The sequence below is a fragment of the Leptidea sinapis genome, chromosome 11 (genome assembly GCF_905404315.1).
Source record: "Leptidea sinapis chromosome 11, ilLepSina1.1, whole genome shotgun sequence".
Lineage (NCBI taxonomy): Eukaryota > Metazoa > Arthropoda > Insecta > Lepidoptera > Pieridae > Leptidea > Leptidea sinapis.
Genome location: NC_066275.1, coordinates 6705925 through 6725349, shown reverse-complemented (window position 1 = coordinate 6725349; position 19425 = coordinate 6705925). Strand labels below are relative to the sequence as shown.

At 32.8% G+C, this 19425-nt stretch overlaps 3 protein-coding genes, 1 long non-coding RNA gene and 1 other non-coding gene across 5 annotated transcripts in view; 2 read left to right on the top strand and 3 right to left on the bottom strand.

The window, feature by feature from the left end:
- The window catches only part of LOC126966967 (uncharacterized), a 177893-nt gene extending 175247 nt beyond the window's left edge, over window positions 1–2646 (bottom strand). Inside the window, exon 1 of the mRNA XM_050811282.1 lies at window positions 2634–2646. Within this exon, the coding sequence (XP_050667239.1) occupies window positions 2634–2646 (13 nt within the window). The remainder of the gene's footprint in view (window positions 1–2633) is intronic.
- Window positions 1–19425, bottom strand: part of LOC126966736 (uncharacterized) — a 394461-nt gene that overhangs the window by 56299 nt on the left and 318737 nt on the right. The window lies entirely within an intron of this gene.
- On the bottom strand, window positions 2140–2212 carry Trnas-cga (transfer RNA serine (anticodon CGA)). Its single transcript has one exon. It is a non-coding gene; the product is annotated as a tRNA-Ser (tRNA).
- On the top strand, window positions 4553–9613 carry LOC126966785 (uncharacterized). Its single transcript, XR_007729806.1, has 4 exons — window positions 4553–4701; window positions 6122–6261; window positions 6704–6871; window positions 9553–9613. It is a non-coding gene; the product is annotated as an uncharacterized LOC126966785 (long non-coding RNA).
- The window catches only part of LOC126966965 (peroxidase-like), a 388039-nt gene continuing 378301 nt past the window's right edge, over window positions 9688–19425 (top strand). The window contains exons 1-8 of the mRNA XM_050811281.1: window positions 9688–9738; window positions 12151–12337; window positions 13775–13975; window positions 15211–15355; window positions 17118–17224; window positions 17402–17568; window positions 18510–18708; window positions 19210–19315. Of these exons, the coding sequence (XP_050667238.1) occupies window positions 9727–9738; window positions 12151–12337; window positions 13775–13975; window positions 15211–15355; window positions 17118–17224; window positions 17402–17568; window positions 18510–18708; window positions 19210–19315 (1124 nt within the window). The 5' untranslated portion in view covers window positions 9688–9726. The remainder of the gene's footprint in view (window positions 9739–12150; window positions 12338–13774; window positions 13976–15210; window positions 15356–17117; window positions 17225–17401; window positions 17569–18509; window positions 18709–19209; window positions 19316–19425) is intronic.

Sequence of the window (19425 nt, the reverse complement as noted above, 5' to 3'; positions counted from 1 at the left end):
GACGTCGTCGTCACACCGCAATAGCTTTTATTTATTTATATAAAAATATATTAGGTACAACAAATAAAAATGGCCAAGTAATTTAAATACAAAATTTATTAATTAATAGAAGTTGTACAAAGTAAATAGTGTTTGTGGGATAAAACTGAATATGCATCCAAAGATAAAAGACGCTACGGCGCCGTCATCTCGTTCTCGGTGACGTTCCGGTGACGGTGGCGGTGAACAAACGGTCTAAGGCGACAGGTTGAGGAAACTTCCCCGCGATGCATACTGCTTTCAAAACATCTGCCTTCTGTATCTAGCTTTTAATTATTAGTCTTACTTGGTAGACTTAACACGAAACCTGGTGACCGCGACAAATTTTTGCACTATTTTATTCATAAATAAGAATAATGTTTTACTAAAAACTATGTTTATTATAGTACCAATTGTGTATTTTGCGACAATAGTTTTACATTGAGGATAAACGAAAGATTGTCCATCTTTAGAAAACCTAATTTGAAAGATCCTTTTTAAAAACCTTTTAAATTAGTGGTTTAATTTAAGCTGAATAAGCCCCGAAATTCTAAATAATCTCAGCAAAACCATTACACCACCTACTTCAGACTTTGGTCGGAGGGTAAGAAGAACTTAGTAAGATCATTCAGTTTTATTGCGAGAAGTCCATCTCAGAGGAAATTTGGACGAAGTTAATGGATCTGGCAACGTGCAATTATAGGTTATCATTACAGAGAACTCGTGATACCAGCGAAATGAAGTGACTAAAGCCAGAATTATTCGGGTTTAGTAAAACTTAGGATTATTGTTATGAGTTGAACAGGTTGTTTACAGATTAGCTGAGGAATACAACCTTAGTGAAAATAAGTTTTAAGTGCAACTTGTATGTTAATTTAAAAATACAAGAATCTTTAAATATATATATACAGAGGATACTTATAGTAATGATACAGTTTTTTTGTGTATATTTCCTTTCTTTTTCTTGAGAAAATAGCGAAATCGGTCAAAATGAACTTTGAACAAATCAATCCCCGTAAGACTCCTATTTGGGCGCTAACCATAAAAAAACCTTTCGTCGTTTAACATTCTTCGACGACACTCTCCTTGATGCCTCGCCTTTGCATCAGAATACTAGGTCTGAAAAATTCATTATTTAATAGCCTGTGGATGGTCGCTTAATTCCCAATCAGTGGTATCATTAAAAAAGACATTTATGTTATCCTGGCAGATTTTAACCACATGAACGTTGTTACACGCATTTTATTATCTTCATGTTTGTTTGTAACGGACTCATTTGTGAGAGACTTAGATCCACTTTAAACGCCCAGATTTCATTCAAACATCATAGATTTATCGAGAATCGATGACAGTACATTTGATAAAATTATTGAATTATTCAATTTACAAAATAAGATTCTTTTAAGGTATATAATTTTCATCTATGGTAAAGCAGGAATTGATGTTAATTTTAAATTTCAAATAAAATTTTCTATTTTTTTAGTTCGGTTTTCTATAAAAAGCGTGTATTTTAGTTTTTTTAACTAATATTTATTTAACAATTCTTTTAAATATTGTGATGGCTCATCTGCATTATTGACCTCGTGACGTCACGTATAAAAACGCCGGCTTGATCGCAGACAATAATATCACGGACAACAACAGGCTCTTCCAGACGCCTATAGCGAAGAAAAAGAAATCTAGTAATCATTACTAATATTATTGTTGAGTGATGGTCTATAATACTATAAATATTTAATACTTTTCTTCTATTGGGTAATATAACTCGCTGTTATAATTAATATCTTTGCAACGCTAGTATGAACGAGTATTACTGAATGCTGGAGTAGGTCACGCGTGTCGTATGTTATGTGCGTGTATTTAAAATGGAAATTAAACATTATCATTCAATGAGCTTGATTAATTGGACTAAAAACATTGTATTTACTTCACAATAATAGTCAAGAGTGATTGATACAATTTTTTTCTGTGTGCTTTTCTTTCGTGTTTTTCTATACGCAGTAAATCAAGATCCAAATTACACTAAGCTACTCGTATATCTCTTTTTGGTGTCGACAAAGCATACGTGAATATAATGTAACAAATATCATTAAGTTTGATAAATTTAATTTGTACCAAAAATAAATGATGCGGGACTCAAACCCGCGCCTCTCGGATTCGGTCCGAGTGCTCTTACCAACTGAGCCAACCGTCTAGATGACCATAATTTTGAACAGGTCTTACAAATTTAATCCCAGAAGTGAGAGATACCACTTAAATATAAAAAATTGGTACCAATTTTGTGTTTTGAAAACATTCAAATTAGGCATGACACATGGCATAGCTGTGTGTTAACGCCTAGACTATTTCTTCTCCATAAGAATGATATTATGGATGCTTCCAGAAAGCATAGTTATGCCGTTTTAGTACTAGAGATATCGCTTTATACGGCCATGCAGTTCCATTTTAGAAAATCGTTGACCAGTGCCGGAAGATTCTTCTATCTGTAATTAAATCCTTTCTTCAGAAGGTTGCTTAATAGGGAACAATGAACCTTGTACAGTTTAAGTCACAAATGACCCTTGTTTACGCGTCAATCAATATTTGTCGAATATCTGCGCTGGGACATCACTCACCTAAATGCCTCATCTAGTCAAGACCCAATACTGAGTACTCAAAATCACTTGCGATTGCCAATTCAAATTTTAATTTTAATATTCATATTCAAAATAGGGTCTGATATCACTTATTTAAAGTCAAAAACTACCACCCATTCCAAAAAGTATGCCTCAGACCTGAAAAGAACGGGCGCAACAAACTCAGCGGGCTTATTCTTTTTTTTTCATAAAAATTTGGTTACAAACAATGGTTAATATCGTAGAATTAAAGTTATTATTTAACAGCCTGAGGCGGGTCCTCCATTATCAATCATGGTATCATTAAGAAAGTCATTTATGTTATAGTAACCTTTACCACACAAATGTTTTTAACAATTCTTTTGAATAGCGTAATACATTTGTTTTGAACATTTTCTGGGATCTTGTTGTAAAAACATATAAATCATTAGGCATTATAATTTTATATCTGTTCCTGGTTCAAATTCACAAGGTTGTAAATAGCACGAATAGCCCTCTTCTGCATCACAAATATTGTATTAATATCGGCAGCTTTACCCCATAGCAATATACCATAGGTGCTATGGAAATAACTAAAGTAAACTAGTCGCGCCGCCTATATCAGTCAATTGTCTAATATTTTTAACCGCGTATGCTGCAGAACTAAGTCTGTCCGCCAATCCTTCAGTAATATATAATTCTATGTTGTCTAGAAGTTGAAACCACTGGCTTCAAAGAATATGGGGGTTATGAATAGACCAAGGTAAGCCAGCCCACACAACCAGATCTGGAGTCAATTGGCTGCAACGAAGAACTTCTTGAATAATGCTATTTGATCAGAATTATTTAGTAGGAAGTTAGGACTCTGTGAACAGCTCGATCACTCGATCATGATCACTTAACATCAGATGACCCCTGCGGTCTTTTCTCCTATTCTTCCAAAATAATAAGTAGCAGAAGAACTAAGTATGTCTGTGTGCAGTGTTTCTCCGTCATCCAAATCAATTTTTGTACCAAAATAGAGATGCAGTAAATCTTTTACAATCCATTTTGAGTAATGAATTTGCTAGTGGAGCAACAGAAAGATGAGAAACTCTATCTATGCTAACATCAGCAGATACCTTATTATTTAACTTTATCACATAAAATAATTTAGGTATTCTTTGATATTGTTTAATATGCAGAAATATTCAAACATTTCCTGCGGTTTCATCAGAATTTATTATTATTTGTCATACAATACCAATCTTGGCTTATTTATAGAAAAATAGGCATAGGAATCTCTTTATTCTTTGCAGAGGAAGCCGGTTTGGTGATGCCGTCAATTAGTAGCGTGGAAGCACTATTTGTGTGCCTATTTAAAAAGACGCCGTAACTAGTTAAATTACTGTACTAAATAACATTTTATGTCTCAAACTGACGAGCGCATTGCGATATCAGTCAGAATTTCAGGTGTATTGTTAATCCTAAACGGCAAATCCTAATTACATTGTAACCAGCATTGGCTGTGCGTATAACTTACTATCGAGTGAACGACTCGTCACTTTTTCTATAAAAAGGGGTACACCAGGGTGCGCTTGTAATTCATTCTAAAGCGTTTATTTTTCCTGCTTACTTACGTCTTTGTAAATATTCAAAATTTTGACAGAAAAGTGTTGTCTAATTCTACATTATTTCTTATGAGTCTCGCTATGATATAATAACTCTTCAGCCTTATAATAATAATTAGCTTGTAATGATAATGTAGCTATCGGTTACCTTATTTAGGTGTTTGATATTTGCATACTTATGAATATATGTATCGTTCAGGTCTTCAAACAATGTCAGACATGCAAAAGTTTTTGTTATACTTCATAATTGACACATCGCGTAATGTTACAGTTGATCAAATTCAGTTCGGCTAACAGTTTTCGTATTAGTATGATTGTGCTCTTGAAAGAAAGAGGAAGTAATTGAAAATGTATAATTTACGACTTATTATCTTTCTGTCCGTATGTCTGCAAATAAATTGTGTTTTATTTGATTTATACAGTGGGAAAAAAGTTAATGAAGAGCTCAAGAAACAACTTCGATCACAAAAAGCCTTTGAGTAAGTTCTTTTTCTTGAGTTACTTGAATTAATTGTTCAAGTTTTATTATAGTTGCCAAAGTCGACTTTGTACTCAGTTTTTTATTAATTTTATTTTTTCTTTAATTGTGATTCGCTATTAGCGTGCTATTAGCGTTTCGATTGTGTTGATGAGTATAGCCGATATATTTTTTTGTCAAATACAAATTCTCTACCAAACTATCTACATTATTACATCTCGGAATCGGCTGAAACTATTTAGATGAAATTAACTTTTCGGGGTTTTTAGACATAGCTAGATAGCGTCTTAGCTCCGCGCGCAGGTTAATCAACCATGTTCTATTAATAAACACCGCAGAACCAAAATCGAATAATTAGGCAATTTTTAACTTGCAACGCAAGATAGATTATGTTAACCGTATCTTTCTTAGTTTTTACTATCACTTGTTCTTATAAACATATTATAGGTAAATCATATATAACAATGTTAACATAATAATAATAATCTTGTTTTAGTCATAGCTACTTAATAAAAACACACAGATCTTAATTTTGGTGTTATTTGTTGAAGACACTACAAAAGCATACTCCAATTCTGTTTTATTATTATTATTATTATTATTATTATTATTATATTAATTTATTCAATAATATACAGATAACATTTATCTTAATCTTTATTGCATTGGACATCAATAGAGCTGAGTAGTTCACCTAATAGTAAGTGATCACCGCCATGCTTCCAGTTATGGCCAGAAAAATGACTTGTTATTGTTTTATTGATATGGTTTTGAAACCACGCGAAGTGAAGTTCCTTTAGCCGTATTTTTGTTTGCATTGAATAACTTTCTCAAGATCTGTACAGTGTATGGTTGCATTAATTTGATAGAATGCTACGTGTGTAAAAATATTTAATAAATTACCAAACGAAATAAGAAAGGAGACAGTGTTAAATAGATTTAAATTTAAATGATTAACACTTAATAAACGAATATTATCAAACGAAGTGGTAACTGGCACCAATACTATTTTTAATATTATATTTTTTGTGATTATTTTTACTACATTATCTCTTAACATTTCATTAATTATTGTTATTGTATATTGTAGAATTTTTAATATAGCTTTACGTTGGTCAAATTAAATGTAGCAGTAATTATTGATTGTTTTAGGTTATAATGAAATATTTGCATATCTGTCAAGACGAAACGTGTGCCTACCAATGATAGTATAATATCATTGGTGCCTACTCTTAAATTTGTAACATATTTACGTGTGAATGTTTCTGGCAAATAAAGAATTTTTGACTTTGACTTTAGCATGCTAGGTATTTCTCAAGTCAAACAGCTCTTTAAAATATTCATATATATTAAGGTCGAATATTTGGAAAATTAATTCCGTTTTATAATTATTTTTTATGATAATATTTTATTTATTACAGGCAGTGTACAGTTGATATAAAGTCATGCACAGTTCAAGAAGGAAGTCGAGTGAGCGGTACTTGTAATAATTACAAATACCCAGCGGCTGGTGCTGCCGGTCGTCCATACTTACGTCTCCTTAAGCCTGATTATGCCAACGGTAAATATTTGACCTTGAGAACATGATTTTATAATTTTTTTATGATAATAAGGGTTGAGACGAGCAGGACGTTCAGCTGATGGTAGTTGATACGCTCTGCCCATTACAATGCAGTGCCGCTCAGGATTCTTGAAAGACCTAAAATTCTCTGCGGCACTACAACTGCGCTCGTCGCCTTGAGACATAAGATGTTAAGTCTCATTTGCCCAGTAATTTTACTAGCTACGGCGCCTTCAGTCCGAAACACGGTAATGTTTACACATTACTGCTTCACTGTAGAAATAGGGGCCGTTGTTGTTACCCATAATCTAGCCGGCATCCTGTGCAAAGTAGCCTCCCACTGGTGAAGTTATCAATCAGTTAAATACTCATCCACATTTTAACATCATATGATATTATACGTTATATAAAAGATCGCAGTTTTATAAGAATTAAATTTCAGGTCAGGAAATAAGGACAGGCAGAAATGGCAAGCCGTTACCGTCAGCTCGCAAAATTCGTACAACTCTCGAAAGAGTTGGTTTCTTCCCGGATACAAGTGCGTTCAATGCGGCCGCTATTCACTTCATTGAGTTAATCCATAAAGATTTAAGCGCTATGAATGGTCCTAGTAAGTACTTTATCTATATTAGAAATTATTTTTTATGCTACCGAAACTGTGTCATTTCCTTCGAGTACGAAAACCTGTCTCTACTTCACGTTTTGATGATTTTATTGTTTATCTCCTAGATAATTAATTTATACATCTAGATAGAGCTCGATCCTCCTTCTGTTAGGCAATGTACCGTAACAGGCCAGGTTTATTACTTTAGTATGCGTGACAGCTACGTCTTACACTCACAATACCTTAGTCGATTTGTATAAGTGTGCGTGCATTTGCTGAAAATGGAGGTTACAGTTTGCCGCTTTTTTTAGACGAGTTCACCGCTGTCACAGTCTATCTAACGTAAGATCACGCAACACAATATAATACATATTACGCAATACAACATTTGTTAATAACAATTAAAAGGCATAAAAAGCATTTATTTTCTCAAAATTTATTTCCTTGGAGTTCTTTTTGATGTCCGTTCAAATGCTATCACCGCTTTGGAAACAAATGGCGCCCTGAGAGTGAAGGAATGGTGCAAGAAACTCTCCCAACTTTTTTAATAAAATGTGCATATATATGTATATAATATACATATAATTTATAAAAAAAATATTTGACAGCCCTGAAAATATATGTTATAGGTTTCTGTGCTAAAATTTAATTTAATTTGTTTTTGATCTTAATACAGTGTATAGAAAGCATTATGTTCCACTCTCAAGGGAATGTTTTCCCCTTATTTAAGCCGATACAACATGAGGACATTCAAAATATGTGTTAACACATAGAAAAGGGGCAGGTAGTACAAAAGGGTAAGATCGGCGAATAACTCGGTGACCCTACACTTGTTTATCATGTAGTAGTCAAAGTTCATTATTTGGAAGAACATTTATAGCTAAGGTTCTTACAAATATAGGAGAAGGCACATTTTTTGTCTTGATACAAGCAAATGTTTTAGTGGTCAAGTTTTATTATTATTTATATAAAGTAATATAAAATAATAATTGGTCCATTTATGTTGTTTAACATAAAGTTTTATATACAAATATAAGTTATACTGCATTAAACTTACTAGTATCCGGACGACCGTTTTTTAAGAATGTACAAAACTTGACCAAAAAAAACTTATAGGACATCTGGATTCAAACCGGGGTCTTCTACTTTCCGGATCACCCAATGTCTCATCTGAGGTATTACAGTCTTGTATATAGTGGCGAAATTTACCTTTGTATTCTAATGTTATTGTAGCTGCTCTCATTAAAACACGGATAAAACTACATTTTTTAAAATTGAATCCTTGCTAGATCGATTTATCGCCCCCGAAATCTCCTGTATACTAAATTTTATGAAAATCGTTGGAGCTGTTTCCGAGATTTAGATTATATATATATATATATATAATCTAAATCTCGGAAACAGCTCCAACTGTTATTGCAACTGCTATTGTATATATATATATATATACAAGAATTGCTCGTTTAAAGATATAAGATATAAAGGACGTCAGAATATCAAAAAGTAGCCGTGTACTCGTATTTCTAGAACAATTTACCTCGATGAATCAGAATTAGCCTGCAATTTAAACGTTTAAATTGCTTCTGTATTCTCGTTTAACATTGTACAAATGCACGTCATTCTTTCTTTATTCCACTTTGGGTAATAGCATCATAAAACATTAGAAAAATCATTTTACATCACAAAATACAAATCTTTCCGCTTTGTGAGATTTTAAGTCTAAATTTCTTGGTATTACATTTGTAACGCTTTTTCAGAAGAATGTGAATAGAATTTTAATTGTGATATTATTATGTATTTACATCTTTAATATGATTTTATGTTTAATTTTAAACCGATTTCAAAAAAGGAGGAGAACCTCCTCCTCGTCCAGTTCGTCGGTATTTTTTTTATGTTTGTTACTTTCGACTGGGTGAAACGATTTTTTATTTAAATGCTGGTGCTTCAATGAAAATGGAATCCATGAGAAAACCAAAAAAGTCTTAAATTTGATATACATACGTATAGCAAAGTGGGTGATAAATTTAGGAATAACTTAATATCGCGCCAACCGATTTCGATGATTTTTTTATTGGAAAGGATATACTTCAAATATAGTTTGGTGAGAGTTTGATTAGGTTCTGATTACGGAATCCATGACAAAGTAACGGAACTCTTCAATTCTTAGTCAACTCTCAATCTACACATAATTAGATAAATTGTTAGTTGGTGTACTTCAAATTCACTAAAAATCTAAAAATAAAAAATATTTCAACAAAAAAACGACCGACTTCAAAAACACTATTCCAAAACAATATCTTGAGCTTGAGTAGTGAGGAGGCGAGAGGCGAGAGCGGGTCTCGGCGGAAGGACACCGATTCCAAAAATAACAATAATCGTAACTAGAATTAGATTTATTAATTAGATTGTATAAAAATACGCAACAATTTGTTATGTTTTTAAAGTGATAACCCTTACTTCTAGGATCAAAAGTTGGAGTTTTAACGCCGGAGGTCGTGGGTTCGAATACCTTATCGTTCATAAAATTTTGTTTTTCAAATTTTATTTGTGTAAAAATACGCAATTATTTTTATACTTTTTAGTGCATATCTATTGTTTTGGAATAGTGTTTTTGAAGTCGGTTGTTTTTTTGTTAAAATATTTTTTATATTATCATAGCCTATGATAACATTTTTATTTATTTCTAGTTGATTTCATTTATAAAAGGCAGCACTGTTGTACATCACAAAGTTCACAGGACACCAAATGTATACCAATAGAGGTTCCCAACCCTTATCTTAAAGGGACGAATATTCGCTGTCTTAACTTCTAGACCTTCGAGAGCTGAGACCTTCCAAGAAATAAGTTGCACGCGGGATTTAATGCCCGAACAGGTACGCTTGTATGCTTGTATTTAATATGCAGTATAATACAACCAATTTTAATTGGTTGTATTTATACTTTCTTTATTACAATATTGTTTTTCCTACGAACGTAAAATAGCACAAGGAATATATTTTTAAAGATTTTTGTTTTATTATGCCAAAATAGAATAACTTATTGCGTGCCTACATATAAATAAACACACTTTTTTTGTGTTTCTTTCATTCCATGAACTGACCCTTTTAACTTGAACACTATTTTCCTCATCTTCATAACAATGAGAATTACTAAACAATTTATTGAACACGTACGATTGAAATTGTTAATATTTTTTGATATTCAAACGTGAAAAAGACCTTTTCTAAGATTATTCGGTCGATAAACTGTCTGTCCATCTATCAAGACTTTCTTTTCTAAGAACACGGATGTACATGGCCTGTGGGAGGCTCCTTTGCACAGAGGCCCACCTAGATTATGGGAACCTCAACAGCGCCTATTTCTGCCATGAAGCAGTAATATGAAAACATTACTGTGTTTCGGACAGAAAGGCGCCGTAGCTAGTAAAGTTACTGGGCAAATGAGACTTAACATCTTATGTCTCAAGGTTTCGAGCGCAGTTGTAGTGCCGCGCAGAATATTTCACTTTATCAAGAATCCTGAGTGGCACTGCATTATTATGGGCAGGGCGTATCAGTTACCATCACCTGCACATTCTGCTCGTCTCGTCCCTTATTGCCATTAAAAAACGAAATTCTTATGTTGTCCTTGAAATTGCAAAAATCACGTCCATAATCCACGCAGATAAATTAAATCATAATGTAGGCTTTTCTATCCTCATCTGTGCTAAATGAGGGCAAGTTACATCTCAAGAAAAACACAGTTTAGTACAACAATAATCTGAAGCCATAATGTATTTTTACAAGTTATATTGGAATAAGCAACAGCCAAACAATAAACTATTCCTTTTTTGTAAAACACCGTATCTTTTTAAGAGCTTAATTAACTTATTTTGATACTTCATGAGTATGGTATAATAGTGTTCACGATTATTATGGACGAGAAGGGCCAACGAGCGTATAGGTCATCTGATGTTAAGTGATCACCACCGCCCACATTCTCTTGAAACACCAGAGGAATCACGAGAGCGTCACCGTCCTTTCATGAAGGTGCACGCGCTTTTTGTATCGAATAAGTATTTTTTATGGTAAAAATTCCTTAATTTTATATATAAGACATACTGATTTTTTTGCAAGTGCCTCTGTTGATCGGTGCCAGGGTATGTTTACAAACAAACAAAGACAAACAATAAATAAGAAAAAGGAATTAATAATTCTTAACTAAATAATAAAACTTTTACAATTGCAATAGTTTCTATATTAAATTCAAATTGCAATATTTTTATTCAAAATCTCTTATTGAACATGAAAAACTGCCACCCATCCCAAAAAGACTCAGACCTGAGAAGAACGGGCGCAAGAAACTCAGTGGGCTTTTTTTATATAAAATATGGATTACAATGTGATATCGTACAATAAACATTTATAATTAAAGAGCCTGAGGGTGTTAGCTACATTCACAGTCTGTGGTGTCATTAAGAAAATAGTTTATGCTATAGTAACCTTTCCCACATAAACGTTTTTTAACAATTCTTTTAAATTTCGTAACACCTATTTTGTTTTGTACATTTTCTGGGATCATATTGTAGAAGCATATACAATATACATTGCCCAATAAAAGACTTACTAACTCGACTTAATCGAGTAGTAGGCATAACAAGTTTATGTTTGTTCATCGTGTTAACATTATGAATGTCACAGTTTCTAGCAAATTCCTCAATGTGCTTATGAACATATAGAACATTATCATAAATGTATTGAGAAGCAACAGTCAAAATGTTTATATCTTTAAATTTTTCTCTTAATGATTCATTAGGATCTTGGTTAGAAATAGCGCGAATAGCCCTCTTCTGCAGCACAAAGATGGCCGCACTGCCCCACAACAATATACCATGGGGCATAATTCTATGAAAATAACTAAAGTTTACTAGTCGCACCGTATCTATGTCAGTTAACTGTCTAATTTTCTTAACCGCCTATGCTGCAGAACTAAGCCTATTCGCCAATTCATCAATATAGTTCTATATATTCTTTATAGTAAATTTCTTGGGCGGAAGAGGTAGAATGGCGATAAATACTCATCTCTTGTTTAAAATAGTTATACAATTTAATTGAGGTTAGTTAAACACAGAATATACGACAAAACACTTAACTTGATAAAGGTGAAGAAAAAACAAGGGGCCATAGAGAAATAGTGAACCAGATCTCATGGTTATACAAAATGTATAATTTTGGATTGTCATAATTATTATAGATATACTATAACAAAACTTAATAAAGGGAGTTAAAACTAGCATTATTTCACAGATCAATTACCAGACGCCGTTACTTGACCTATCAGTTATATATGGTGCGGAGGAGAAATCCAAAGATCCTGTGAGATCTTACAAGAATGGCATGTTGAGACTGAAGTTGAGAGACAATCGATATGTTCCAATCAGCGGGAATGATTGCTTCCGACACGACGGAGATCAGAACCTTTGTTATAAAATTGGTGAGACTTGTTGTTGATTTATTTGACAGATTATTTTATAAAGAGCACCCATCTTTGTTTGTATAATATATATTGGTATTATTATGACGAGTCCTGTGAATCGGTGATATCGCCGGCGTAGATTTCAATACGTCATAATTTGACTATTAATAATATTATTGATAACTTAGAAAACTTATACGTCTAGATTGACCACAGAACAGTTTAAAGACATACATATTCTGTGAGATTGACAACCATTTGCTGTTAGACACCCAATAGAAACACGCCCAAGTTTATTACTTTAGTTTGCGTGACGAGCTACGTCTTACACTCGCGATTTGTATGTCACTTTGTGTTAGTGTGCGAGCAATGCTCAAAATAGAGTTAACTGTCTGATTTATTTTATATGACGTTTTCATAGATGTTAGATTATTAGCTAGACGTATAAATGATCTATAATTGAAATCGGTTGGCGCGATATTGAGTTATTCGTAAATTTGTTGCGCACATACTCATAGCAAATTAAAGACTTGTATCGTTTTCTCATGGTTGCCAAAAAAAGAATTATCAAAATTGGTTCACCCAGTCGAAAGTTCTGAGGTAACAAACATAAAAAACATATCGACGAATTGAGAGCCTCCTCATTTTTTGAAGTCGGTTAAATAGAGCGACTCTATTGTTTTCATTTATGGCTGTTTCCTTACATCTGTAAAATTGTGACAAGCGGCTCTTGCCTGGGAACTTGGCAATAATTGTACCGTATTAAATGAAAAAACATTCGTTTTTATTAAATTACTTACGCTTTTTGCGTATCAATCTTATATTAATAAATTAACCTTATCGATGATAAGACACAACATCTTTTTTTTGAGCCGTTATTGTATTATTTATGTACTTTTTATAGCACACTTAGGTTTGTTGATTGACACACAGTTGACACACGACTAAGGAGAAAAGTGTGCTTACATTGTCTTTTTGCACACATTTGCCGTACCGTTATCAGACTGCTAATGATAAAATGTCCATATGTATAGAATGTCATTGAACTGACAACGAGAAATTAAGATTAATTCTTAATCTATTTCTGAGACATATATCATAATATATAATATCAGACGGGGCAAGGCTGGTCATATTGTCAGAATCTTTGTGGTTGTCCATTATCGTGGGCATTTAACACGACAGTTTCACTTCACAAAGCTTTTAAGTTACTTCATAGCTATAATAAATTACGTAATAAGAATGTGGTGTTCAGGCAACCGCCTCGCTCGATAGTTCTTCCCTGACTGCTTGATCTGAACCGCACTCGCACCGCACGTCAATTACACCCGAGCCAAGACGCGTACCGAAACATTTTCGTACTCGCTCGTGGCTCGACGATCTCTACTACGACATAATATATCTTAATTATTTTCTTAAAGTCCTATTTTGAACATATTCTACCTTACTCTTAAGGTTTACCAACAATAGACATTATGGATATTCGTACGACGACGCTTGCAATATTCTTCATGCGAGAACACAATCGACTCGCTAAGGCACTTCACGAGTTAAATCCTTGCTGGAAAGACGACAGATTATTCAAGGTTGCTCGACAAATCAATATAGCAACTGCTGCCAATATATTTATGTATGAACTCTTGCCTAATATTATGGGTAAGTATGTTGTTATACTAATCATATTTGTATTGACTTTGTTACAACCTAAAAGTATATATATATAGTAGAGCATGTATATCTTTGTTATAGACAGATACTTTTATAAATCCCATGGGACTCCCAGTGCTTCGATCTATCGAGTTGTAATGTTATAAACATATCTCTGACTTTTGAAGCTATCATGGCTTTCAACAGTAAAGTATTTTTTTAAATAGCAGGATATTGGGGCAGGAGCAAGTGTTTAATTAAAGGAAACCTAAAATTCCCTGAATCATGGTATATTATGGTCCCGTTAAATATTGGAAAAAATATATGTTTGGACAAATAAATCGGCAAAAATTCACAAATCTATTTATTTACCATATATGATCAAAATGCTGCTTTAATACAAAGTAAAACAATATTTAGTATTTTTTTTGAATACTAAATAGTAATAATAAAATTCTTTATTGGGGCAACATTGGCCCATATTTTGTTAGTTACAGGCTTAAAAACTATGTTAGTATGTTACAATTTATACGATTTGCTTAATATAATTAATTCATAATACATAATAACACAAAAAAAATTGGAAAATCCAAAGTGCACGCCTCGAACGCTTATGCTATATTTTTTTGTAAAAGTAAAATTTCGAGTAAAATCGAATAACCTGCGGTTTTTTAGTGATTTTCGAAAAGAACCTTCTCTGCTTAATTCTAAAAATTGTGGAAAAAAAATTAAGTCGTTTCGTCAAGTCGTTCTCGAGATATCCGTACCGCGCCGTTTGTTTGAACCACAGACTAATGGACGTCCACGATAAATTTTTTTACTTAACTTTTTTTATATTAATACGTATTCGACAATTCAAAATAAGTATCAGATTTTATTCATCAGTGTCTCAGCTTTGTATTGATGTGATTTTTATAATGTGTAAGAGTAATAGAAAAAAAAATATGCCGCCTCGCCGCTTCGCGTTCGAGGCGTGCATATCTTTGGTAACAATCTGAGACAGCGTGTTTTTATCGGACAAGAACTTGAATGAATCGTTGCAATATTGGCGAATCCAGTTTTCCCATTATCATATTCAGAATACTGTTTGAGCTCGAACGCAGTTCTTGCTTCAGCAAACATGCCTGACGTCGAACAAAACCGCGGTGAGCCCAGCAGCATCCTGAAACTTAATCTAATCTATATACTAGTTATTTAATACTAACCAATAATTATATTAAATTATTGTTGAAACTACTTCGAAGGTTATTCAAATATGATGAGCTATGGCCTCTTATCAAATAATGTTGATTATGTCAAACAATATGATGAAGAGAGCCAGCCTGGAGTTTATGCTGAATTTGCTATTGGACTTAGATTCTTCAGGACATTTCTCAGCGGAAATATAAAGTAAGTTGTTTTCTTTTAATCATCTTGACAACAAGTTGGTGTTATGTAGATATATATAGTGGTTAAAATTAAACAAATTGAAATATTATTCTCCAAAACAAGATTTTAAATTATTTATTGAACGTCGTAAACTACCAGCAATTCGAAAATTTATGCCTCAGACCGAGAAGAAAGTTACAATGAAATTAATTGATCAAAAAGCCTGAGGTCTATTCCCAATCTGTGGAATTATTTAGATAGACATTTATATAAATAAATAATTTAATAATGACTCACAAAACTTTAAATGACATATTGAATCTTTGATTGGATCTAGAGATTGGAAGTTGTACTACGTTCTAAGGTCTTCTTGGGTATCACGTTAGATAAAAAGCTTCAGTGGGGTCCACATATTTCCCATCTAGCAGATAGACTCAGCTCTGTGGCATATGCAGTTAGAAAGATTAGAGAGTACACGAATGTTGCGACCGCTAGATTAGTGTACTTCAGTTTTTTCACAGCATCATGACGTACGGTATATTACTATGGGGTCATGCTGCTGACATTGATATAGTGTTTGCTCTGCAAAAGAGAGCTGTTCGTGCTATATATCAGCTTGGTTATAAACAGTCTCTCATAGAAAAATTTAAAAAAAATAAATATTATGACTGTTCATTGTCAGTACATTTATGAAAATTTAATATATGTTCACAAAAATCTTCACCTTTTTGCTCTTAATAGTGATTTTCATTATGATAACACTAGAAATAAGGGATTGCTTGTAACTAATTTTAGTAGGCTTCATAAGATACATAATAGCTTTAACAGTAAATGTATTCTTCTATAATAAAGTCCCAGCCACTGTTCAGGCATTATCTATAAATAAATTTAAATGTTTTATAAAAAAAATGGCTCTGTCGTAAATCCTATTACTCCACTGCTGAATATCTAAATGATTGGACAGCCTGGGACTAGATTGTGATTATTTTATAGCGATAGAAATGACTGAACAATATTGTATATTTTTATTGAAAAGAGCGCAAAAAAAGAATGCTGGGAGAGTTTCTTGCGCCGCTTCTTCTCTCTCAGAGCGCCATTTGTTTCCGAAGCGGTAGTAGTATCTAGTAGCTATAAGAAGTGACATCAAAAAGAAATCTAAAGGAATCAATTTTGAGAAAATAAATGCCTTTTATGCCTTTTAATGCCTTTTATTATACTAAACTTTACCGCATAAACGTTTCTTAACAATAATTTATAAGTTTCGTAACCCATTCTTTTTTAACATTGTCTGGGATCATGGGACAAACATAAAAATCTACCAACAAATAACTTCCTTAATCAATTTAAGCAAGTAGTAGGTATAACAAGTAATATTAATCGTTCCTGGTGTTAGCATTATGATTATAAAAAAAAATAGTTTCACTAATGTGCCTATGTATATCCATTTAGTCTATCTTGTCAAGTATCCCTAGCTTTAATTGACAATTAAGCGATTTTTTTTATGAATAGATTGAATTCGATGATACAAACTTTATCATCACGAAAATTCTCTACTACTACTTACTAATTTAAGTTACTAATAAAGAAAAGTGATGTTATACTTACTTGTCGAATTTGATTTTTTCTATCTTGTTTTAAAAATTCAATTTCAAACGTCTCAATTTCCTTACGAACAGTTATTAAATAGCTAAGAGAAAATACCTTTTGTAGCATGGTTATGAAAATTATATGGGATTATAGATACACTTTAGTAAATTTGTATATTATTTGAAATATTTAACAGATTATATAACGAGAAATACGAAGAAGTGGGACAAATAGTACTCGAGGAAAGTTTCAATTTACAAAATCTGCTTGAAACCGGCAAAATCTTAGATGAGATTAACCGAGGTACTTTCCACCAGAGTGCTGGAAAGTGGATGGACGGAGGAACTAATCAGGTTAACTATATTTTTTCATCAAATTGAAAGTTTAGAATATAATTTGTATCTTTGCATTTTCCTATGAATTTATGCTCTTTATATTTGTATTTCTAATTATAAATATTCGAACTCTGTTGCATTTCAGATAGAGAAAAATCAAAAGTAAAATTACAAGAAGTGTTCGATCAAATCTCTATGGACATACAGCGCGGTAGAGATATGGGTGTACGAGGTTACAATGATTATAGGAACTTGTGTGGCTTGAGACATGCTAAATCATTCAGTGATCTTTTAGATGTTATTGATAGAGAGGTTTGTAGCTACGTTGATTACATTATATACTAAAGTGATACTGGGGTATTCTTTATAGTATAAAGTTTATGAAATTCTGAAGTAAATTATGAATTTGAATTGATCAATGGTCAAAAAATGGTTGCTTGTAAGTTGTAGATTTCATTTCATTCGTAGAGTTATTTTATGAAACAAAAAAATTTTAAAGACAAATGACCTGATGTGTCATTATTACTACCTCCGATGGTTTAACGCAAAAAGTAATAATTACGGTTGTACTGGTTTGAATGAAAGAGATCATGAATGATGCTGCTAATTTCCACGGCATTAGACCACTTTGAAATACTTCAAACAGAACTGACAGATTATGCCCATTCATACTAAGTTAATAAACAAAAGCGTGGCTCTCTCATGTTTTGGTTCCTAAATGGAATCTTATACACAAATAAAATTTGAAAAACAAAATTTTGTGAACGATGCGGGACTCGAACCAACATAGGCATTGGGGTTGAGCAGGTTATCAACTGTAAAGTAGATCCTGTAGATGAAGCCACAACCTGAGAGTTGAACAAAGCATACAAGATTTTATAACGATACGTCACTCGAACAGTTGGCTCAGTTGGATAGAGCACTGGCATGGACCGCCAGAGGTTTTGAGTCCCGCATCGTTGATAAAATTTTGGTTTTTTAAATTTTATTTGTGCATTAATCCTAGAAGTGAGGGTTATCACTTTAAAAACATAACAAATTGTTTGGAATCTTATAGCATTTTTTTATAATTCTACGACATATAGATAGTCATAGGATATTCAATCTATAGTTAGCGACTGGTCAGTTTTTTGCCCATTAAATTGCGTAGAGTATTCCTGATCCATGGGCATCTTTAAAATATTAAATTATTTTGACTTAAGGATGCATGCAGTAATGCAAAATATATTATTGATAAAATTTTAAATTTCTAGAAAGTTGAAGGTCTAAAACAGTTATATACGAACGTGGATGACATCGACTTACTAGCTGGTATTATGAGTGAAACAAATATAGATCACACGTTTGTTGGTCCTACTTTGTTCTGTATTATTGTAAAACAACTACAACTGTTCAGATATTCAGATCGCTTCTGGTTTGAAAGTGGTGATAATAGTCATAAATTTTCTTTGGGTGAGTAATCAATATATTATATTAAACGTAATTTATATAATTTAACATTTACTCCCTTATGGTCCGCTAACTTAAAACAGCCGCTAAGGAGTGGTTTTTCTCATTCTGACTTAGGTCAATAGAAGAAGACAGAGTGAGAATTAGCAATGCTTTAAGGTAGCACACTATTATGAATAAGGGGGTAAGTCTTTACCATCCATTCGCCAACATTTTTTAAATTTTAATTACCATCTAGCCTTGGACTTATAAGCATTCAATTATAAATTAATTGATTAAACAATTTATGTCTTTTTTTGATGATAATAAGGGATGAGACGAGCAGGACGTTTAGCTGATGGTAATTGATGCGCTCTGCAGTGCCGCTATGGATTCTTGAAAAATCCAAAAACTTTGAGCGGTAGGGCTTATCAATTACCATTAGCTGAACGTCCTGCTCGTCTCGTCCGTTATTGTCATAAAAATATACCATTAAAGTGACGAATAAAATTAATTCGCTTTCAGATCAATTGCGGGAAATCAGGAAAACAAACATGGCAAGGTTTGCATGTGACAACGTGGACGGAATTACATTCATACAACCGCATGCTTTGTTGAACACTCAACTATGGTACGTTTTGATTAATTTATTTATTGCACAATGCGTAAACTCTTTCCATTTCACGTTTATAAAATACTAGTGTGTAGAATAGTTGTGGATTAGTTTTAAACGACTCCAAA